This window comes from Camelus ferus, chromosome 5 (assembly GCF_009834535.1).
Source record: "Camelus ferus isolate YT-003-E chromosome 5, BCGSAC_Cfer_1.0, whole genome shotgun sequence".
NCBI lineage: Eukaryota > Metazoa > Chordata > Mammalia > Artiodactyla > Camelidae > Camelus > Camelus ferus.
Window position 1 is genome coordinate 69,873,008 of NC_045700.1, and position 24,635 is coordinate 69,897,642.

General features: G+C 41.3%; 1 protein-coding gene across 1 annotated transcript in view; it reads right to left on the reverse strand.

The window, feature by feature from the left end:
* The window catches only part of KIAA2012 (KIAA2012 ortholog), a 109,413-nt gene that overhangs the window by 20,067 nt on the left and 64,711 nt on the right, over positions 1–24,635 (reverse strand). The window contains exon 16 of the mRNA XM_032480058.1: positions 15,117–15,189. Coding sequence (XP_032335949.1) covers positions 15,117–15,189 — 73 coding nt within the window. The remainder of the gene's footprint in view (positions 1–15,116; positions 15,190–24,635) is intronic.

Consider the following 24,635-nt stretch of genomic DNA (forward strand, 5'->3'; position numbering starts at 1 on the left):
TAAAAGCAACCAGACAAAAAAGGGTATATATGGTATGTTTCCATTTATATAAAATTCCAGAAAGTGAAAACTAATCTATAGTGACAGAAAGCAGATCGGTGTTTGTAAATGAGGGAGACTGGAGTTGGGTGAGGCATGAGGAAACGTTTGGGAGAGATGAAATGTTTTACCTTGATGGTGGTGATAGTTTCATGGGTGTATACATATATCAGAACTTACCTAGTAGATCTTAAAAGTTCTCACCACAAGAAAAACAGTTGTAACTGTGTGTCCTGACTGATGTTAACTAAGCTTATTGTGGTAACCATTTTGCAATATATACATATATCAAGTTATTATGTTGTATGCCTTAAACTAATACACAGTGGTAAGTCAGTTGTATCTCAATAAAACTAGAACCTTCCCCTCCAAATTATACCAATGTTTAATATTTTAGTGGAAGAAAATTGTTGGTTGAATAATTTTACGTTCTATCAAATAATTATACATCATTAAAATCTAAAGAAAAGGGAAGTTTATTGTATTAACATCTGCATTAAATAGTACTATTTAACACTTAAAACTTATCCAATTGTAAATTCAAATAGGTGTGATTTATTATAAGGCCTTTTTGATAAAGCTCCTTAAAAACTTAACAAAAATATATTAATACAAGTAAGGTATCTATACAGTAAAGGAAACCAAAAAAGACAATCTATGGAATGGGAGAAAATATTTGCAAATGATGTGACTGACAAGGGATTAATTCAAAAATATACAAACAGTTCATACAAGTCAATAACAACAACAACAAACAATCAAAAAATGGGCAGAAGGTCTAAACAGACATTTCTCCAAAGAAGACATACAGATAGCCAACAGGCACATGAAAAGATGCTCAATATCACTAATTATCAGAAAAATGCAAATCACAATTACAATAAGGTATCACTTCACACAAGTCAGAATGGCTATCATCAAAACATATACAAATAATAAATGCTCAAGAGGGTGTGGAGAAAAAGGAACCTTCCACTGTTGGTGGGAATGTAAATCGGTGCAGCCACTATGGAGAACAGTTTGGAGATTCCTTAAAAAACTAAAAATAGACTTACCACATAATCCAGCAATCCCACTCTTAGGCATATATTCGGAGAAAACTCTAATTCAAAAAGATAGGGGGGAGGGTATAGCTGGTGGTAGAGTGCATGCTTAGCATGCATGAGGTCCTGGGTTCAATTCCCAGTACCTCCTCTGAAAATAAATGAATAAACCTAATTACTTCTCTCCTGGAAAAAAAAACCAAAAAGATATATGCACTCTAATGTTCATAGCAATACTACTTACAATAGCCAAGACATGGAAGCAACCTAAATGTCAAAGATGTGGTATATATATAAAACAGAATATTACTTAGCTGTAAAAAAAAATGAAATAATGCCACTTGCAGCAACAACGGATGGACCTAGAGATTATCATACTAAGTAAGTCAGGCAGAGAAAGACAATTATCATATGATATCACTTACATGTGGAATCTAAAATAACAATACAAATGAATTTATTTACAAAACAGAAAAAGACTCACAGACATAGAAAACAAACTTATGGTTACCAAAGGGGAAGTGGGGGAGAGGGATAAATCAGGAGTTTGGGATTAGCAGATACATACTACTATATATAAAAAAGATAACCAACAAGGACCTACTATATAGCACAGGGAACTAATGGGAAAGAATCTAAAAAAGAATATATGCATATCACTTTGCTGTACACCTGAAACTAACACAACATTGTAAATTAACTATACCTCAATTAAAAAAATAAAAAAATTGAATTAAGAAAAGTTAAAATAATAACAAAAAACCCAAAGTATCTAAAGTAGTGCTGGCACTTGGTAAAAACAACAAGAACCAAAAAATCCCTTACTCATGACTCCTCTACCCATATACAACTACAGCAAATATTTTGTTGTATACAGTTTCATGCATATATAATAAATTTATACTCATATTTAATAGAATTGATGAAATAATATACATATAATGTTAACCTACTTTTATGTTATTAGAATTTCCCATATCATTAAACATTCTGAAAAATGATTTTAATAACAGCATAGCATTTCATCATATGGATGTACTATAATAGACTTAAACATGTAACTTTGAAAATTCAGATTATTTCAAATTTTTTATAACTAAAAAGAATTTGGCATAGCATATCTTTGAAAGGGATGTTTCTGATTATTAAAAGACTTACTCTTTGTCAACATCCATGATTACTGAAGGATGTACAGTCTTAAAGGCACAATATCTACTGCCAATAGCTCCCCAGAAAATTTGTACTAATTTACACTCCAAGGAAATGATCATTCATTTTTTCGTTTATCACATGTTTTCTAAATACTTAGAAAGTCATTGTGTCAGGTGCTGGGAATACAGTGTTGAGTAGGATGGACACACACCCTGGTCTCGGGGAGCTTAAATTTCAATGAGGAAGACCAATATTAACAGAAAACAAAACAAAGCAAAATAATAAAGAAAACTTATTGAAAAGAAGGCTCTAATATTCAGTCGCTATTTCTCTCACTTTGAGCAGTAGATTCTTGCATTAATTAATTTATTTTTCTTCAATTTGGTTTATTTAAAAGTGCTATAATTTTAGAGAAATATTTGAAAAGAATAAGTTTACCTGTCATCACACCAGCATATTTCCTTAATACCAGTTTATCCATTTTTTGAGTGTTCAGTGGTGTCAGCACCGCCACCCAGGGGAGTTGGGTTCCCTTTTGCCATTCCCAGACATTAAGGGTGGCATCTCCTGTCTCACACAGCAACTAGAGTTTGGACTGGGGACAAAATTGTTAATGTGTGTGGTGGTTGAGGAAACTGGGAAGGTTGATTGGGGTGGTACCTTTGAATTTATTTTGTCCTGGATCATATGTAATATTAACAGACAGTGGGAGCTGATTTAAGTATGTTTTGTGATTTAAGAGGAATTCTGGGAGAGTTTCTTCCCCTAACAGTAAACGCTGTCTCACTGAAGACCTTCACTGCTCTTCCTCGCAATTTTGAACTTCAGGTCAGGGCACCAAATGACCAGCAGAGGGCGCGTTAGTATTGACCAAAAGCTGAGGTTCTACATTGGTGTAATTTCCCCATTTTGATTAGAATTGAAACCCTGTTACTGGGGTGTGGACCATAGAAATATGTTTTATTTTGTTTTGTTTTTTTCTCTAGCAAAATAACCTGATATTTAGGAAGTACTGGAATAAACTAAGGCAGTACTTTGAATAAGAACGTACACCTTTTAACTGCCTTAAAAAAAAGGTCTGTAAAATATTTTAGGAATGCAGAGTATAGAAAAAAATACTGTATAATGATTACCCATGTACTTACCACCCAGCGTTGTGAAATCCTAACGTTTTGCCATATCTGATTCACATTTTTTTCTAAAGAAATGAAACATTTCAGATACAGTCCAAGACTTTATTGTATCACATACAAGTCTATTTCTCTCACTCTCTCTCCAGAGGTAAACATTGTCTTTAAATTTGGTAATTATCAACTGACTGGGTTCAGAACATGCTACTCCAAAATATGGCACCTTGGCATACTGAATACTTTAAGCCGAAGGAATCTGAGAAGGGGCGGGTGCAGGTTATAAGACCTGCTACTCTTGTGAGAGGTGCCTCCTTGGAAGAAAGGGGTCCCCTTATCTCTGAAGACAGAGGGTCTCTGGGAGGAATCTGAACACACAGGCCTTGCTATTTCCCTGGTTTATCACCCTTCGCTCATACCTTTCTTCCTATCACGTTTTCCGACAACCTTCCACTCTTCATCACCTAGTATAAAAATGCTCATGCTTAACCACTTCTTCAGGTCTTCCTTTCCTTATGCAGGCTCCTGTATCACATAAAATTTATATCTGATAAATTAGTGTACTTTTCTCCCGTTAGTCTGTCTTGGTCAGTTTAATTTTCAGGTCAAGCTAGGGACTCTAAGAGGGTCAAAGAAAAGTTTTCCTCTCCTATACAGTCCTCATGAATTATTTTTATATCTTTACCATATATAAGTGCACCTGTAAACAACACATATTATTTTACATATTAAAACATGTATCAATAGTATCATTTATATAACTTTACAACTTGCTTTATTTTGCTTAACATCTTGTTTTAGGTATTAATTCTCGTTAATATATGGTGTTTCCACTCATTTATTTTTAAACTGCTATACATTATTCCATTGTATAAACATATCACAACTTATCCATTTTGCCATTGATGGCTGTTTCCATTATTTCCAATTTTTTGTGATTACAAACAATGCTGCAGTGAACCTTCTTGAGTGAATTGCTGTTCACATATGAAAAAGTTTCCCTAAGGTATACCTGACAATGAACTTGTGGGGTTACAAGTTATATGCACCTTCAATTTATTGGTTATTTCCAAATTGCTCTGAATTTCTAAAACTCCACTTCCTCATCAATAATGGATGTATACAACTTTAAAATTTTTGCTAATCTGATATATATGGAATGATATTTCTTTTTGTTTTAATTTGATTTTTCCTGATTAGTAGCAAGCTTGACTAATAAATAAACGATCATTTATTTATGTTTCTTTATCTATTAATTATCTATTAATGTCTTGTACCCATTTTTTAATTTGGGTTGATTGTCTTTCCTCTATTTGTAGCAGTTTTTGCTGCATTTTGGGTACTAATACTTTGTTAGTTGTATGTACTACAGATATCATCTTCTAATTTGTGATCTGTCTTTTAACTTTATGCTGTCTTGTCAAAAACTTTAAATTTTAATATCTTTGAGTTTGTCAGTAATTTTCTTTATGGTTTGTGTTTTGAATCGTGGGAAAGAAAATTTTGCTTTCCTCAAATTCATAAACATATTCTACATTTTCTTCTAAAAGTTTAAGAACTTTATTTTTTTATATTTAGATTCTGAATGCACCTGATATTTTGTGAGGTAAGGATTAAAAAATTGGATAACCAGTTATCACAAAATTATATAGTGAATAATAGCTCATTCTTTCCCCATTTTATAAAGCCACTTTTGCTATATATCATTTCCATATACGGGTACATTTATTTCTGGATTCTCTATTCTCTGCTGTCTGTCCCTAAGTCAGTATCATACAGTCTTAAAGTGATTTTTGGCTGGGCAAACCCTTCCTCTTTTTTTTCTTTAAAATTGTAATGGCTATCATGGGCTCATCTTTATGATTTTGGGATCAACTTATCATGTTCCAGCAGAAACTCTATTAAGGATTTAAAAAATTGGAATGGAAATGAATGCATAGATTCATTTAGGGAGAACTGTCATCTTCCTATCTATGAACATTATATATAGCATTACACAGAACATTGTATTTATTCAGGCCTACTTTTATTTAATAAAATGTTATAATTTCTTCATGACAGTCTCACACATCTTTTTTTTCATTTGATATATATTTAAAGATTACATTTTCCTCCTTCCTATATAAAGTGTACCAGTAGATAACTAAATAGTAGAAAATAAAAAGTTTTTTGTTTTAGTAGGAATTTCCCAAGGAACAAGTGAAGAATGAATGATAGAATTTCAATACTGCTATTTTGCAACCTCTAATGAATTAATGGCTCTGTAGCTTCTGGCCCTGTGAAGAGACCAGCAAACATTATGTCTCCTGATGGAAGAACACAGTGCCCTCCGTGAAGTGGTCTTGTCAAAAAGAAAAACAAAACCTGAATCTTATCAAGTCTCTGGATCCAAGTACTAACTTATAGAAAATATAGAAGACAGAGAAACATGTTCAACTACACTATGAGGGCACAAGCAGCAAAATCTAGATTGTGGGAAAATGTACAGAACAAGTGATCCCCAATTTCCTAAAAATAAACTAGAAGAGAGTAAGAAAAAGAAATGGAGAAAAACCTGTAAATGAAAGGATACAAAGCCCATATCAACCAATTGCAAACAAACTCCAAAACAGTTTTAATAATTATGAGGCAGTTAGAACATTGAAAAAACTGGATATTCAATCATATTAAAGAATAGTTCTCATTTTTAGGTATAATAGTGGTAGTATGTTTATGTCAGAAGAGTCTTTTCTTGACCTTTAGAGATATATATTCAAATGTATATGGAATTTGTTTCAAAATAATCTGGGAGGGAGGAAAAAATTGGAGATGATGGTGAACAATATCGGCCAGGAGAGGGGAACGTGGGATTCACTGTGCTGTTCTGCCCACCTGTGTGTATGTTTGAGGTTTTCCATTGTAACAGTTATTCTTAAATTGCATCATATATTGTGTTTTATGTTTTCAAACACTTTTTTTTCCCACAATTTTATTTATTGATCTATGTTTAGTAACCTTGCTGAGTTTTTTTGTTTGTTTTTTAATGGTTTGTCTTTTAATAGCTTGTCTCTAGTGGCCCTCAGATTTTCCATCTAAGGAATACTATTGTCTGAGAATAATGACAGTCATTTCCTCCTTTCTATCCTTTTCCTTTCTGTTCTTTTTGCTTTCTCAACTGTCCTGTACATGTTGAAATAGAAGCAATGATAGAGGGCGTCCTTATCCTAGCCCTGCCCCTAAAGAGACTGCTTCCAAAATTCTGCCTTTATGAGGTTTACTGCAGGCTTCTGGTAGCTACTTTTTATCAAAGTCAGGAAATCCTCTTCTATTCCTAGTTTGATCATTTTAAATCATGAATGGGTGAATTTTATAAATTGATTTTTCCTTTTGCATGTACTGAAATGACCCTAAGTTTTTTCCCCTTTAACCTCTAGATGTGAATTATATAAACAGATTTTTGAATGTTAAACCATTTTTAACTTTTTCTTTCTTTGTGTGTGTGTGCGCGTGTGTGTAATTAGGTTAATTTATTTAATTTTTTTTCTTTAATGGAGGTACTGGGGATTGAACCCAGGATCTCATGCATGCTAAGCATGTGCTCTACCATTTGAGCTATACCCTCCCCTCTACATCATTTTTAATTCCTGGTATAAACTGAATTCAGTCAATGGTGTGTGTGTGTGTGTGTGTGTGTGTGTGTGTGTATGTAAGGATTTGGTTGGCTAATGTTTAATTTAGGAGTTTTGCATCTTTGATCATAAGTGAGATTGGTCTATAAATTTTCTTTCTTAGGTTGTTCTTGTCTCTTGTTTCAACTGCTTTTTTGGTTTGGATGAATTTGCCTCTCAAGTCAGAAATGAGCTTTACTTTCTGGAAGGTGAAGAGAATTTTCAGGATCAAGGGGCAACAGCTGTGTTCTGGGATTCTAGGGCTTCCCTGGGGTTTCCATCCTGGGCTGAGCAGAGGGAGCCTGAAACAGTCTTAAGGATGAGTGACATCCCACTACTGAGGAGAACTTTGAAATACTTTCCAGAAGGACAAATAAAGGGGTAATAGAACGTGTAGGTCATCTAGGCTGCTAAGAACTAGCAGACGATCCTGAGCACAGTACCAGGGCTTCAGACAGCAGAGCCTGGCGGTGTCTGCTGACCCGGCCGGCCTCACACAGAGCAGTTCTGGGAGGGAGGAGCCCCGACCCACATGGTGAGGCGGCCCTTTGTAGCGGTACCACCTTCCAGGTGGTGGATTCTGGTGCAGGGGCACTGCCTCAACTCCTGGGCACACAATTCTGGTCTCTTGATTTTCTCCACAGCTTTATGAGAAATTTTGCCACACAGGCTGCTCTTCACTTCTTTGAGCAGATTGGGTAGTCATGATATTTGCTCCTTCTGGAGCTGTTTATTCCCAGAGCCAGGAACTGCTACTGAGGAAATGCCTGCAAAACCAAACTAAATTGAACTAAACACCTACAGACACTGAGTTGAGGGAGACCCCTTACCTTGGTTTTAATAATTAGCTTCAGTTTTGCATAAGTCTATTGACTTGCAGACCTCAGTTTCCTTTATCTACAATATAAAATAACTTCTAGAGGTTCCAAATAATCTCCAAGTTTCATGATGGCTTTAAAAAAACACTGCCATAATTTTGTGGTGTTTCCCCGAAGTGTAACTATTTCCTAATCAGAAACACATGGATGGCTTTACAACTCTTAAAGACCCAGGAGCTTAGCGTCATAGAAACGTGGGTTCATATCTCAGCTAGTCCACCTACTGGCTGTGTGACCTTGGGCTAGTTACTTCACCTCTCTGAGCCTCAACTGCCTTATCTGTGAAATAGGGATAATGTACTTGATCTCATAAGGTTGTGGTGAGGATGAAATGAGCTAAAAGCACACACACACACACACACACACACACAAAATGTCAAAAGAGTAAGTGCCAAAAATTCCTTCCCTTTTCTCCACTCAAGTGACTATGTGTGGAAGAGTAGTCAAAAGATAACCTTTATAAATTGAGACATTAACATTGTTTGGCTGGCACTTCTGGGTGTTTCCCGTTTGCCTGCCTCCCACCTCCTCCCTGGAGTCTGTCTGAGTCGGCCTGTTCCCGCAGATTTTGAGGCCGTCTAGCTCTACGGGTCTCCACCCAGGCTTGGGACCTGCAGGAGGCCCTACGGGTAGAGACATCACAAGCTACACTAACAGAAGCGGCTTGGAGAACGGACCATTCGGGGAGCCGAGCCTGGAGTCCCGAGCTCATTGCAAGGAGCTCTCTTAGCTCGGACGTCAGAGGCGACAGGTGGGGACGGCCTCGCGCTGGCGGCGCGGCGGCGCCGGGCGGGCACCGGTGGGTGAGCGGGCGCCGGCTGGAGGTTGGGGGGGCCCAGGAGCCGCCGGCTTGGGGCAGGGAGGGGGGCGGAGTTGGCGGGGGGAGGGGTGGAGAGAGAGCGGGAGGGAGGGAGGGGGGAGGGGGAGGGGGAGGGGGAGGAGGGGGTGGGGGAAGGGAGGAGGGGGGTGGGGAAAGGAGAGGACGAGGGAAGCTGCGCTCCGTCGCCGCCCTGGCGGAGACAGACACTGCTTTCGTCTTCTCCCTTGATTTGCCACCCTTTTTTCTTCTTTTTGAAAAAACTGCCTGAAGATTCTCTTCATTCCAGTTTCTCCACTTTATGAGAGAGAGAGAGAGAGGGAGAGAGGGAGAGAGGGAGAGGGAGAGAGAAGCATTTCTACTCCATGTCCTCTTGACAGTTCTGCTTTCTCCCCATCTACCTACTCCAAGATGGACAACCACACCTTTTGATAACTGTTAACAGCCAAGAGAAGTGATCTCTACAGACCCAGTCTGGGAGATCAGTCAGCTGTAGAGCGTCCTCTGCCCAGCTCTGTGACCAAGGACATGTTCCTTAACCTCACTGTGCCTCAATTTTCTCATCTGGCAAATGGAGATAGTAAGAGCTCTTTATTTACAGGATTGTTTTAAAAGTTAAGCAATTTATAGAAAATGCTTAGCCTGGGGCCTGGCACACAGTAAGTGTAAACTACCACCCCTGTCTTGATGGATTCAGAATGCATTCTGGGTTCAGCAAACTCTTTCCATTACGTTGGGCATCACCTCCCCCAGGAAGCCCTCCCTGACTTTCCCTGTCCCTCCCATGCTGGTCTGGATCAGTTTCCTTCCTGTGTTCTCTCATAGTACTAAACATGTTGAACACACAGATGGTGGGAACCATCTGTACACATGTCTGGCTCCTCTAGTAGAGTGGCAGCGCCATAAGGAGTGTCTTATTCAACCACAGAGGGTCTGGCACTTAGTAGGGGACCAGCAAATGGTTGCTAAGTAAATGAAGGAAATTTCCATTCATTCAGTCAGTGGTTAAAAACTTAAGAAGGCCTAAGCCTGTTATCTGAACTTGGAGCTATCTCAGTGGTAACCCTGGATTCTGCTCTTCCCCCTTAACAGAAACAATCCCAAAGGTATTGAATCACAGAAAATGAGACGTAGGGATTGGAAGGTCAATTTCGTTATTTTTCAGATGAGAAAGGGAAGCCCAGAGAGACTAGTGGGTTTACTGAGGCCTCATGCTGGTACAGGACCACCATGGTGAAGCCAGTGTTCTCATCTTGACCCACTGGGCTCTCACTCACCAGCTGCTGGTCAGGGCCCTCCCAGGGGTGCCTGGGTGTCAGAGCTTTATGAAGGACATACTGAAATGGTGGGCTGGCTTTCCCTGGGAGCAGGTATAGTGGAAGAAGCTTGGGAAGGAGACCCAGCCCTAGTCCTGGCTCTGCTGCAGATCACTGCACAAGCCGGGGAGAGTCATAGATGCAAACAGCATGAGGGTGGAATGGGGCCTGAGAGATTATCCACCCCAACCTCTCTGGTTTATGGAAAAGGAATCCACAGCCAGAGAAGTGATATGCCCTAGACTGTGGGCCTAATCAAAGGCAGAGCTGGTGACAGAACCCATGTCTTTCAAATCCGAAATGCAGTGTCCTCAATGAGTCTATTCCAGGGTTTGTCAAATAGTAATGGGCATATGATCACTTGAAGATCTTGTTAAAGCATAGGTAGGTCTGAGGTGAGATGCCAGATTCTGCATTTCTAACAAGCCCCCAGGTTCTAGCTAGAAAGGGTCTAGACCAGTGATTCTCTCAAAAACCAGGGCTGGAACTTCCAGCTCTATGATGTAACTGCTTAGTGCACCAGCCCCTAATCAGACCAGTCTTGTCAGATTAATGAAGGCCTGGTGGCTAGCGGGCCACTCACCTAGATGTCAACAGAGCCAGCACCCTCCTCACCTGCTCATCTTCCCCATCAGAGGTAGCCGTCCTCCACCCCTGTTGGCTGCCTTTGTGTCTCTGGTGGAGAGGCAGGTCCTGGCTGGTGGCTGTGGGTCTGAGTGCACCCTTTTGGAGGACTGGGACCTTACTAACCCCTGCAGGCACTGTGACTTCACAGGGAATATGCCAAGCCCGAAGTCGAGTCTTCAATGTAAGCTCTTGAGGACAGGAAACTTGGTTTTGCCATCTTTGAATCTCCTGAATACTCAGGCACCCATTCCTCCATTCATTTGATTCATGCGTTTGTTTATGGAACATTTGGTAAGCCTGGCTAAATAAGGCACAGTCCTCGCCTTCTAGAAACATATATAACACGTGGGGCTATAAAGTGGTACTTAGCGGTTGCCCAGTAAGTATGTGTGAAATTGAATTAGGCTTCAGTGCTCTGGGGGAGGTGGCAGCGTCATCGAGTGATAGTGCAGTGGAAAGCAGCTGGTGGTGGCCACTTCCTAATAAGGGGCTTGTTCTCAAAGAAGAGAGCCTGGCTCCTTAGGCAGTTCCCGTCAGAGTCAGTGGAAATGACACTGCCCAAGCCTTACAGAAGTCTTTGCACTTTAAGATGTTATCAGGCAATTCACAAATGCATCATGATTTTTAGCTCTCCCTTTGGCAGTCTAAAGACCAGTGGAGGAAAGAGGGAGACTCCAGCTCCTCTTCTCAGGCCAGTCACAGAGGGGACAGCTAAAACATGCACGGTGTTTGCAGCAAAGAGAGAAATGACCCACCGTGGTGACTCTGACTCCACGAGGTAGGAAAGCATCTGCAAGACAGAGCCATCTGCCCACATGTGGCAGAGGTGCTAACTGCCACCTAATGTCCATCCCCCTTCTGCCTTTGGGTGGCAGACCCCTCAAGTTTTAGCTTGGCACATGGACACCCAGCAAGAGACTTCGGTTTCCAGCCTCTCCTGTAGCTCGGGGGGCTAACGGGATGTGAGCACAAGTGGAAGAGGGGCAATTTCTGAATTGTGCCCTTGAAAGGCAGCTGTGGGCCCAGCACTGACTTTTTCTCTCCTGTTCTGCAGGGTGAGGGAGGCGCTGAGCCAGCTTTGACCATGCAGACCAGGGTAATATGGGGCTGGTGGTGGGGAGGGGAGCAGAGAGACGATAAGAGAGGAGCCTGGACCCCTGGACAGCCTTGTGGAGTAGAGCTGTCCTACCCCCTGCCTGCCAGCTTAGACTTTTCCATGAGAGAGATATAAATCTTCCATCTTGTTTGAAGTCACTTAATTTTGGCCTTTGTTAGAACCAGCATCCTAAGTATTGCACATCTGCCTCTTGCATAAAGCAATGATGCTCTGAACCTTTTTATCCTGGTAGAATATAAATGGCTCCTTGGTCCCTAGGTTTTCTGTCAGACTTGCCCTTTGCCCTTTGATCCCCCCATTGTCTCAGGCTGCTCACTAGGGACCCCTCCCCCTCATGCAGGGCTCCCCAGATCCCTCAGAGCTCCTAAGAATATCTTAAGCTCTGCCGCATTCCAAGGGGTGGTGTCACCACTGCAACGTAACCTCTTTCACACTGGTTCTGCCGCCCATCCCAGAATGGAAGCAAAAGAAGGACTTACACAGGGGCCTCAATCAGTCCCTCAAGGGCAAGCGATCTGACCCCTTTCCCACAACTGAGCCTGATCTGGAGAGTAAAGAAATCATCATGTCACATCATGTTATCAACTTAGAACAAGTCTCTCCTGATCAGATGCAAATGATGGCTACCAAAATTAAGCTTTTAAGAAAGAGACTAATAGCTAACCTTTAGTGAGCACTTACTCTGTGCCAGGCACTCTTACAAACGCATTACATGTATTAACTCCTTTATGTCACAACCACCCCACGAGACAAGTACTATTAGCATCCCCATTTTACAGATGAAGAAAAAAGATGCTCAGAGAAGTTTGGTAACTTACTCAAGGTTACACAGTTATTAAGTGGTGGAACCAGGATTTGAACTCAGGGACTCAGACTTGATAATAGATGCTCTTGATCACTGTGATGCTGCGTCAGCAGTGCCCTCCAATCCTTCCACCCCCCATTGTTTTCAAGGTAATAGATTAAATTGAGTCACTGCCAAATTCAGAGAAATAAATCCTCAAAGCAAGGCCCAGGACAGTGGTTCTCAAAGTGTGGTCCCTGGACCACTAGCCTCAGAATCACTGAGGAACTTAATCAAATTGCAAATTCTGTGACCTCAGAACGTGTAGTCTAGACACATTTCTTTTATCAAGCCTTCCAGGTGGTTCTGATGCACACTGAGGTTTGAGAACTGTTGTCCTAGGAAATAAGAATTGAAACAAGAATAGAAATTCTTTCCTTGGACTTTGGGGGTGGGAAAGAGAGGAGGAAGGAAAGGTTTTATATTTAAAACAAGAGCAATTTCCCAAACTCTCTTTGATTTAGAGGTTGCTGATTTGACCTGTCTTGTGAAAACTTGCATGCTGTATTCTCACCAAGTCCAAGACTCATGGTATTCTCATTGGACGTGGCCTCATTGCTTATAATTAACCCTGTAGATCACTACTTAATTCAGAGTAGGAAAAAAATCCTGACAATTAGCCATAAGATCTAGGAGAGGAAAACTGATCCTTAAATAGTTAAAAAAAAATTCCTTGGCACTCTCTCCTTTTTTTTCCTTCAAAGATTTGAAATCCTTTTTTAAACATTAGCATTTATCATTCAGGACAAGCAAATGCCTTCTTTAATTTTCTGCAGTGATATTTCACTGTGTTAAAGATGGAATAACCTTTATGGAACTCAGCCGCGGCCTGTCCCTCTGTCGGGAGACAGGAAATCTATTCTGACTGACTTGGCCATTGCTTACATTTGGCCGTGTTCTGTGCTCCACTGCACTTGGCTAAGACCTTGGAGCCTCATCAGTGTTCACAATTTAGATATGTGATTTACGATATTGAAGATCTGAAGACTGGAATGCATTTCCCTGGCTACTGTCATTCAGCTTTGAAAATGGAGGTGGCAGGACACTTATGTTAGCAGAAACCTTGCTGAAAAGTTTGACTGAACACAGGGATCAAGCTACCATAATATTTTATTGTCTGATATCCAGAAGCAGTGAAATCTTTTAAAATGAGTATAAAAATTAATTGTTTTTGGAATGTTAATTGAAAGAAATAATTAAAGATATAAACAGAAAAAGATCAAATTAGGGTGAAATCCCAAATCCATGACTTTGCACATTTATCTCTCCAGTGAGTTCTACGGTCTCTCTCTCATCCTTTGGGGGTCCAGATGGGACAGGAAGAATCATGGTGTCATTTCACAGACTGGTAAACTGTGACCATGAGAGGGCAGATACTTATCCATTGTGATATCCAGGTTGAAGTTAATATTCATTAAAGGGCAATGGTACATGAATTACTTCATTTATTCTTCATGCGACCTTATGAGGGGAGTACTGTTTGCAGCCTCAGCTGAGGACACTCAGGCTGACCATGGAGAGGGTAAGGCAGAGGTAGTCCAACTCCAGAGCCCAGGCTCTCTACTCTTGCTTGCATCTGCTGCTGCTAGCCTATATGGAACACCTTATGTCACTTAAAGAAAGGTGCCCCAGTAGAAGGGCCAAGTAGGAAAAGGAGCCTCCTGTGGGTGGATGCGCCCAGTGCTGGGGAACATGGCTCAGAGAGCAGAGCACAGGCTGGATTTCAGCCTTCACTGGCTCCCTCTGCTGGACGCCTTTGTATGGCAAACAACAAGCGCAGTCTGGGTTGGCAGGCCCTGCATCCAGTCCTTGAAATGCAAGAGTCTCTCACACATCTGTTTCCACTCCTGCATAAGAAGCAGTGAGATAAAGACCAGCTCTGCTACCTGGGCCAAGCTGACTGCAGCATGTGGCATGCCCAGGTGCCCCCAGAGAAGAGCTTAGAGTCTACTTCAGGGTATCAGAATATGAACCATGCCAAAAAGCCCAGTTCCGGGGCCAGTGTTTCCTAGAGCCATCATCATTATCAAATGCAGCATCATTTTTGGAGGAAGCTACACTCAAGCAGCACTGACTACCCAGAGCTGTGAGTGATAGGGGTTGGGTCTCTAAAGATGCTCGTCCCCCCTCTGTTGGAATGCTATCCCATGAGGCAGGGAACCTCAGCTCGCTCACCTGCATGTCCAAGGCCCTGTGAAAGCAGAAAAAAACAGAGGTAGAGGTGCCCAGGGACCTTTTTGTAATGCCCCCCAAAAGCTCCTCTCTCCTCCATCAATCTGCAGCTGTTGGCAGGAAAGAAATCTTTCAATAAATCCAAGGACATAAAAGCATGTTATTATCAGTTGGCTTGTGATGCATTAAGAGCACATCCAGAGTCTGTATTCTGACTTTCAACCCATGACCTGAGAGGAAATGGAAAGGCCATTCCCCATCAACATCTTTGAAAAGTGCAAAGTTCATCCCACAATTACGGCGATCAGATTTTAAAACCCATCCCAGCTGTCTCTACCTTGAGCATCCAGATGATTTTCTGTTAGGGGTCCTCCTGCTTCTTCATGATAGTCCAGTTCATCTCCACTTTCCTATTAGGTTAACAACAACAAAAAGCATATAAGACAAAATAAATGCAAGCACTCCCAGGGTCCATGCCCTTTGGTAAAAGGGAATCCAGTTTTCTTGGTTGTCTCTTCTTTTTTGGCAACTTATTTTAACTTAAGCATCCAAGAAGCCTGCTGGCTAGTGTGAAAGGCCTGAAGAGCCAGGAGGGCTTAGCAGTGGCCTGAGCACTGTTAGGTCCTCCTCTTGTGGGAGGCTGGTCCCATCCATCTGAGCAGCGCTCCATGCCTGATGTGCACAGGGAGACGAATGTCACAGGCCAAGGCCAGCTGGCGGGAGGCAGCAGGTAGCTCCAGGGACTTGAGGGAGATCCAGGGCAACCCTCATAGAGATGGAGAGAAGTGAGAAGAGTAGGGAGGAGTCAGACCTTCAGGGCTTTGGACATAGGTTAAGGATTTTGGTCTTTCCTTAAAAACAAATGGAAGGCACTGAGGATTTAAAGCAGGGTGCAAAAGGATCAGCTTGGCCTTTTGCACAGTTTCCAGGATTACCATGGATTGGGTTTCTTATCACATGGAATCCCCTCTTCCTTCTTTCTCTGAGTCACACCAGCTGCCTGCAACCCCACTGCCCAGAAATCTCCATAACAATGGTCCTCAACCCTGGCTGCACTTCAGAATTATTTGTGAAGCTTTAAAAAATATTGATCCCCAGGACTGAACCCCAAATGTTAAAATCAGACTTTCTGGAAGTGGGGCATTTTTAAGGCTTCTTGAGTGACTCCAATATGCAGCCAGAACTGAGAATCATGGATCTTCTCTAGACGGTTGGAAGAGCAGCTCTTCAGTAGCCAAGGACACGTGGCAGTAGAGTCAGTGACCCAAATAAAGCCCTGGAGTCCAATGAGGCCAGCTCTTGGCCTTTGTCACCTGGATCTCTGATTAATCCACAGCTTCAATTCAGCAGTAGAGAAGGAATCTGAGGGCCCTAGAAGCCTCTCCTGGGACTAAAGTTCCTCACCCTTTAGTGACAATCAATTTTCCACTTTATTATCAAATACCCAAGCTGTTTTGGGAAGAGACAATTATCTGCTAATGTGTTTGAAATTCTCTGCTCCCTTGATGGCTTTTTACCCTGCTTGTTTCTCACTTGTTAGCTTAGGGTTTGTAGCTGATGAGATATTCTGATGTAAAAAAAGGCTAAAGCAGGTAAGTATTTTCTTTCTTCTGAATTTCTCCTTTTGGAGACAAAGCAGATTTGTTCTGATGCTGTAAAAAAAAATCATCCTTGAATAAATGGAAAGGTTTAAAAAAAATGATTGCAGGATAAATGGCCTCAGTCTAGTAAACTGCTAAATTAGAACACTAGAAAAGAGATACATTTTAAAAAATCCTGTTTATAAATCCTTTTAGTCTAACAGGAAATTGGATTAAAAGGGAGAAACAAGTTTCCTCCTTTGGAAGAATTTCAAAGCCCAGAAAAATAAACCTTCAGCCTTAACAACAAGCAGCTAGAAGCCTTCAAGGGCAAGAAATATTCTCATTTTGCAGATAGGGAGACAAAGGCAGAAAGAGGGAGGAATTTGGAAAGAATCTTCTGATGAGTCCCTGTAAGAAATAAACTTAATTTGAAATTTTGCCTATTGCTTAGAAAAGTGTCAAAAAACTATCATTTTTTACATATATGAACACACATATGAAAAGACTTACACCTAAAATCATTCATTACAACGAATTGGAAACAACCTACATGTACCATCAATTGGGGGCGGTTTAAATAAAGTATGGTAATTCATACAGTGAATAGTATGCAACCATTAAGAAGCATCTCTTTACTCACACAGAAAACAAACTGTGGTTATGGGAGGAGGGGGAGGGGTAGATTAGGAGTTCAGGATAAAGATACACATTACTATGTATGAAACAGATAAACACCAAGAACTTGCTGTATAGCACAGGGAACTATATTCAGTTTCTTGTAATGAGCTGTAGTGGAAAAGAATCTGAATGTATATATATGTATGTATATGTGTAACTGAATCGCTTTGCTATACACCTGAAACTAACATTGTAAATCGACTACACTTCAATAAAAAAATAAGAATTAAAAAAAGCATCTCTTTAGATGATAGAACTCCAAGATACATTAAGTAAAAAAAAAATACTGTGAGCAATGTGTATAATGTGTTAAACTGTGTATAAAAAAAATCTCTCTGTATTGGCCTATATGTACCCGCTACAACTCAGGAAGGCTACCCAGGAAACCAGCAACAGTGGTGTCCAAGGGGGAGGGAATCCAGCTAGGAGACATACCCTCTTATACTTAACCAATGTTAAACCTCCTGAATATATTTTGGATTCAAAATTTGAATTAAAAAAACTGAAACTAAATAAAATGCTGTCTGTCACTTTTAACATAAGTTGCAATGGCAATGACTGAAACACAGGTGATAATACTTGGTGATTGAACAGAACAAACTGAAGGATTGGAAATTCAAATCCCAGCTCTGTTATTCTGGCCAAGTCATTTGCTCTTCATCTGTTCATTCAGCTTATGAATATTTACTGTGTCTGTTGTGTGCCAGGTATTGTGCTGGGCACTGGGGGCACGAGGCTGAAAGATCTATTTGTAAGAAGCTCACTGACTTGTAGAGAAATGACAAGAAAGCTCACTGTTGCAATGCAGTGTGAGAAATGTTGTGACAGGCTATGACAGATTTCTGCAGGACCTCATGGGAGGTGAAGCTAAATTAGGCTGGGAAGGTTTGTTTACCAGTGGACATGGTGCTGAGTCTTGCAGGGAAGGGGAGGCAGGGCAGTTCCCGCAGAGGAAGTAGCATGTGCTGGTTGGGGGATAGTCTGGCATGGTTGCAGTGAGGGACAGTGTGAATCAGACATGGGCCAGATCTTGCATCTTGCAGTCTGGAGTTAAAAAAAAATTCATTTGTTGTATTTTTCTCTTTATAAAAGAAATACATCTTTGATGCCAGGATTTAACTGGAAGGCCAATGGGGACGTGGTAAAGAATTTCAAGCAAACCAGTGGTATGACTGAGCTGTATTTAGAAAGAGCACTGGCAATGGTGTGGTATTATAGGGCTGGGGAGGGGTAGGGTGGCTGGGGCCAGTAACAAACACTTTGTAAACACAAACTGCAGCACTAAAACCAGACATGAGAGACAGTGGCCTGAGCAGTTGGGGTGCAGATCCTGGAGTCAGACTGCCTATACTGAAGCCCTGACTCCTTCACTTTATGCCTTAAAAATCATGCAAGGTACTTAACCTCTGAGCCTCAGTTTCTTCAACTGACAGGGGCTGGGTCAAGTGGCCTGAAGTTCTCATCTGTCCTTGGAGAACCCTCCACCATTTCTGCCCTTCACCCTCATGCATAGTCCCCGATCTAAGCCTGGTACCTCTTGGCCCACAGCAGGCTTTTGTAAGGAACTGCCAGGAGGAGCAGGGAGCAGGGGATACAGGAGCCACAGGTGGGGCTTCCGTCAGCCCCGTGCTGCAGGACCTATCATTGAACCTCAGCTTCTCCATCTGTGAAATGGGAGTAATGATACATTTTGTACGGAGTTCTTGAAAGGCTTAATTAGGAAAATAAATTCAGAAATTCTGTGTAACGTATCATGTAACATTTGCATCTAAATGACTATTTTTGATGTCTCCTTAGTGATGGAAGGAAATCACTATCTCATTTCTGAGTTTCAACTTCAAGGTCATACAACTTTTCTTGTGTATTAATAAGGTCCCACACTTATTCTTTAATAGAGAAAACTGACTTACGAAAATCATAAGGTATCTTGTGTTGTTAAGATTAAAATATATTATTATTTTATTAAGTGTCAGCTCCTCTCCCGGGTTCTGAAGCCAGAACAAAGATGTACAATTAAATTCTTCTCAGGAATGGAAGAGATAGACCTCATCAATATCAGGTATTGTGGGTTTGATGGCTTTGAATCCTAGTTCACCCTGCTGGCAGGCACGTCACCATTTGTCATCTCATCTGGCCCATCCTCAGTTTCCTCATCTGCACAGTGGGAAACTTCACACTTAACAGGAAGGGGGTTGGGAAAATTAAACAAGGATTTATATGTGAGAGGCCTGGCCCTCAGCAGGGATCAATGAATGTTTCTTCCTTTCTCCTTCATAAATAGAATACTTTATAGATGTGAACAGTCTTTGAAGATTATTATTTCGTGTAATTTTCACCTTACTGTTGACAGGCAGGTATGGAGGTCCCAGCATCATTATCTCCTTTTTACTAAAAAGGAAGCCAAGTCCTGGAAGCATTACAAGGTCACTCAAAGTTAGAGAAAACCCAGAGCTTCCCAACTACTGGTCAGATACTTTAATATTGGTAATAGTCCACTTAATCCGGGGCTTCTTTCTTTGGTAACTGTAACAGACTCAATGCCCTGAATATTTTTCCTGGCAAAAGTATCATTCAAGTGTCCTGGAATCATTGCATCTCGAAACTGGCTTGTGATTCCTCTACAACTCTCCTGCCAGTGGTCAACAAAACAAATTTCATAAACAAATGGGACCTAATTAAACTTAAAAGATTTTGCACAGCAAAGGAAACCATAAACAAAATGAAAAGACAGCCTGCAGACTGGGAGAAAATATTTGCAAATGATGAGACTGACAAGGGCTTAACTTCTAGAATATATGAATAGTTAATACAATTCAATAACAAAAAACTCCCCAAACCAAAAAACAAACAACCCAATCAAAAAATGGGCAGAAGACCTAAATAGGCATTTCTCCAATGAAGACATCCAGATGGCCAATAGACACACGAAAAGATGCTCACTATCACTATCAGAGAAATGCAAATCGAAACTACAATGAGCTTTCACCTCACACCAGTCAGAATGGCCATCATTCAAAACTCCACAAATGATAAGTACCGGAGAGGGTGTGGAGAATAGGGAACACTTCTACACTGTTGGTGGGAATGTAAATTGGTGCAGCCACTATGAAGAACAGAATGGAGATTCCTTAAAAAACAGAAAATAGTTACCCTATGATACAGCAATCCCACTCCTCGGCATATATCCAGAGAAAACTCCAATTGGAAAAGATACATGCACCCCAGTGTTCATAGCAGCATTATTTACAATAGCCAATACATGGAGGCAACTTAAATGTCCATCGACAGATGACTGGATAAAGAAGATACAACGGAATATTACTCAGCCATAAAAAAGAATGAAATAATGCCATTTGCAGCAACATGGGTGGACCTAGAGATTATAATACCAAATGAAGTAAGTCAGACAGAGAAAGACAAATATCATATGATATCACTTATATGTAGGATCTAAAAGAAATGACACAAATGAACTTATTTACAAAACAGAAAAAGACTCACAGACATAGAAAACAAACTTATGGTTACCAAAGGGAAAGAGGGTGGGGAGGGATAAATTAGGAGTTTGGGATTAGCAGATACAAACTACTATATATAAAATAGATAAGCAACAAGGATTTATTGTATAGCACAGGGAATTATATCCATTATCTTGAAATAACCTATAATGAAAAAGAATATATATATATATATATATATAAAACTGAATCACTATGCTGTTCACCACACAACATTGTAAATCAACTATACTTCAATTAAAAAAAACAAACAGATTTCAATGAGTCTAGGCACCAAAACTTGCCTCCTGTGGGGCCTACTCCATCTTTGGACACGTCTTGAGCGAAACATTTTTTCCCTGTTACTTCCACTCACTGAAATCCATGCTGTCTCTCCCACACACAACCACAGGATTCAGTGGCAGTGACAGCCAACCTCTGCTTGGTGGGATGTGCGCACCTGCCTGCATAAGTAAAACTCAGGACTAGCCCTGAACTGAGGGCAGTGGGGAAGGACTGTTCAAAGTACTTGATTTCAGGCAGGTTCCCCTGCCCTCTTTGAGGGCACCAAGTGATAACTGCCTGTGTGATGACTGTGAGGTGGAAGCTTATTTCTCATTCTTCACATCTTCTGGGCATAACACACATACCCTTTGATGTCAATGTTGAGTACACGCATATTCAATTCTGTATCTGGCATTAATTGGCATGATTGCTATTTTCTTCCCCACTACCACGACCTAACCCTGATAATTTATTAAAGTTCCTGGGAAAAAAAATCAAATCTCTATCCTAATTTATTCATCAATTACCATTTCTTTTTCAAAAACGGATTTTTAAAAAAACACGGTTCAATATTTATGTGAACCCAGATGTACTCTGGATCACTCATTTTTCCCCAAATCGAAGCCTGATTACAGGTTAGCTAATAGTGCTATAAAGAGGTTCTTAAACTGGAGGAGGATTCCATGTGTAATAACAGAAATGAATGAGTCTCTCCCATAGCAACCTGGGCCTGCCTCTGCTACAATACTGTGCTGATATTATCGGCTTCTGTGTTTATCTTCCTCTTAGATTATAGGCTCCTTGGAAGGCCAGGGGTGGAGATGACTCATCTCTGCATTCTCAGTGCCTAGCACGGTGTCTGATGCACAGTGGGTGCTCCACATATGCTGTCTAAAGGGAAGGGCAGAGTCCTGTAGGGTCAGAAGATCTTCCTACAGCAGACTGGATGAGTGCTCAGGGATGGAATTTTCTAGGAGCTGTGCTGGATGCTTAGCTAACCTGGCAGGCAGAGCCTCTGACTGGATAGGACTCAGCTGGAGTCTGCAGGGAAGCTTTATAGCAGATGGTTGAAAACATGGGCTCTGGAGCTGGGCGGCCTGACTTAGAATCTTGTTTCTGCCATATGCCAACTGTATGACATTCAGGAGGCTATTTTACTTCTCGATGCTTTATTTTTCTCATCTGTAAAATGGGTAATGTTACCTACTTCTTAGGTTAGTTTTGTGAGTTAAATCAGTTCTTGAATGTAAAACTTAGAGCCTGGCACAGAGTAAGTGTTCAGTAATGTTAGCAATTGTGATTATTTATATCTCTTTCCGTTTCCCTTTTCAATATTTTTATTTCCTATCCTCATCCCCTGAAATGTACAATGCTTCCTACACGCACCAAGTAAAAATGAATGAGCTGTCCTGTGACCAGGCAGGAAATGCACAAATGAAACATGTAGACTCACTTGGATGGCCTGTGTGCCCTTCTTGGTTTGAACTCTCCATCCTTTACTGTACAAGCCTGAGATTTGTGTCTTTCCATAAGGCAATCCCTAAGAATCCAGGAGCTACCATGTCAACAAGAAGGTTTATTTAGGGAGAGCTGGTAACACTGAACATCTGCAAGAAAAGATGGGGTCTTTGGAGCAAGGACTGGTCTGGGAGTCAGAAAGCCGAGTGTGTCCCTGTGAGTCTCATGAAGAAGCAGGCCGAGTTACAAAGTCTTGAAAAGAGTGGACTGGAAAGTGGGCTTTAGTGATGACAAAGCAAGTCTTGGCATGGAAGGATCTCAGATCCCTCACACTGCCCCAGAGCACAACATCCCAGGCCTTTGATAAGAAGAGACAAGGAAAGGCAGAAACAGAGAACAGACCAAACACTCGTGGGGCTCATGATGGTGGCATTAGCCAGTGCTGTAGACTTGCAGGGACTTCCAAGCTCATGTGGGTCACCCTCCTAACCTCAGCTGATCCGGAGTTCTTAGGTTACATCCCAGTCCTTCTATAATATGGTGCCAAAATTGCTGAACAAAAACATATAACACTAAAGCATTGTGGACACTAAATACACACAAAAAATTTACTGTAAAATTCCTCACTTGCAGCTTCTGGAGGCTCCATAAATATGTTCTTATCTCATTTCCATAGCAATTATCAACCTAATATACTCTACGTGTTGCCTGGAGCAGGACAAGGATCTCAGTCTGTTTTGTGTGCTGACGTATCTCAGATGTCCAGAAAGTGCCAGACACAGAGCAGTTACTAGGTGCTCATCAGGGGTTGAGTGAATGGTGATGATGATGGTATCTCATCCCAGGAAGTACAAACCATAATTCTTCAAGCCCTAAGGGAAGAACTAAACTGTTGTCAAGGGGTAAGAAAAAGGATCGTTTCAGTAATATAAGTGTTTTAGGATGAATTGTGTTCCTCCAAAAGTCATATGAAGTCCACCCTCAGTACCCCAGAATGTGACTGTTATTTGGATCTAGGCTTTTTAAAGAGATAAACTGAAGTCATTAGGGTGGGTCCTAATCCAATATGACTGGTGTCCTTATAAGAAGAGGGGATTTGGACACAGACATAGAGGGAAGACCATGTGAAGACACATGGAGAAGATGGCTCTCTACAAGCCAATGAGAAAGGCCCCAGAAGAAATCAATTCTGCTGACACCTTGACCTTGGACTTCTAGCCTCCAGAATTGTGAGAAAATAAATTTCTGTTGTGTAAGCCACCCAGTCTGTGCTACATTGTTGTGGTGGCCCTAGCAAACTAATACAGTGAGTAATGAATCAAGTTAATTATTTTGAACATTTGTAGCAAAAAACCCTTTTGTTTTGCTGCCCAGAATCATCCTCTCTATTCTATTTTTAATTTTTCCTTTTTGAGACACTTCTCCCCCTCCACACTCTTAGTTCCTGTGGCTCCAGGCTGGGAAAATCAGTGTATTCCATTCCCTTGCCTATGGTGATTCAATTGCCCATGGCCACGTGACCCAATTTGGGTCAGTGATCTAGAGAAGAGAAGCTGGTGGCTATCTCGGTCCCATGGGGAAAGAGTCTGTCTAAGAGGAAACAGGAAAGCAGAGCTCAGCCATGGAGAGAGACAGATTCAGGGCAAATACATGACTCTTGATCAAAGTCCCACCTTGCAGAGCTGGGACTGGGATGTAACCTAAGAACTCCAGATCAGCTGAGGTTAGGAGGGTGACCCACATGAGCTTGGAAGTCCCTGCAAGTCTACAGCACTGGCTAGTGCCACCATCATGAGCCCCACGAGTGTTTGGTCTCTTCTCTGTTTCTGCCTTTCCTTGTCTCTTCTTATCAAAGGCCTGGGATGTTGTGCTCTGGGGCAGTGTGAGGGATCTGAGATCCTTCCATGCCAAGACTTGCTTTGTTCCTGATCAGTTTCTTTTACTCCATGGTCATTTATTTCTAGTTCATTCACCTCTGAGGGGAGCAAAGAATGGAGAGGAAGAGGGCCTGAAGCCAGAGGGCTGTGGGATGAAAAGGGGAGTCCATTTATGGAACATTTAGTAAGTGCCTTCCATGTGCCAGATGCTGTGTTAGATGCTGGGGCAGGAGTCAGTGTCGCAAGGATGGACAAACGCCATCCCCCCACAGGAACTCTCAGCACCCTTAACTGGATGCGAAGCAGAGCTTGGGAGAGTGATGAACTCCTAGACAATAGAGGATTTGCAGTTGCCTTCTAGTTACCTCAAGAATCAGTCTTCTTACAGCAGCAAGTTACGCTGGTAAAACAGTAACAGCTATTTTAGCTACTGTCAATATAAAATGAACTATATTTGCCCATTTTATAAGTGGTTCAA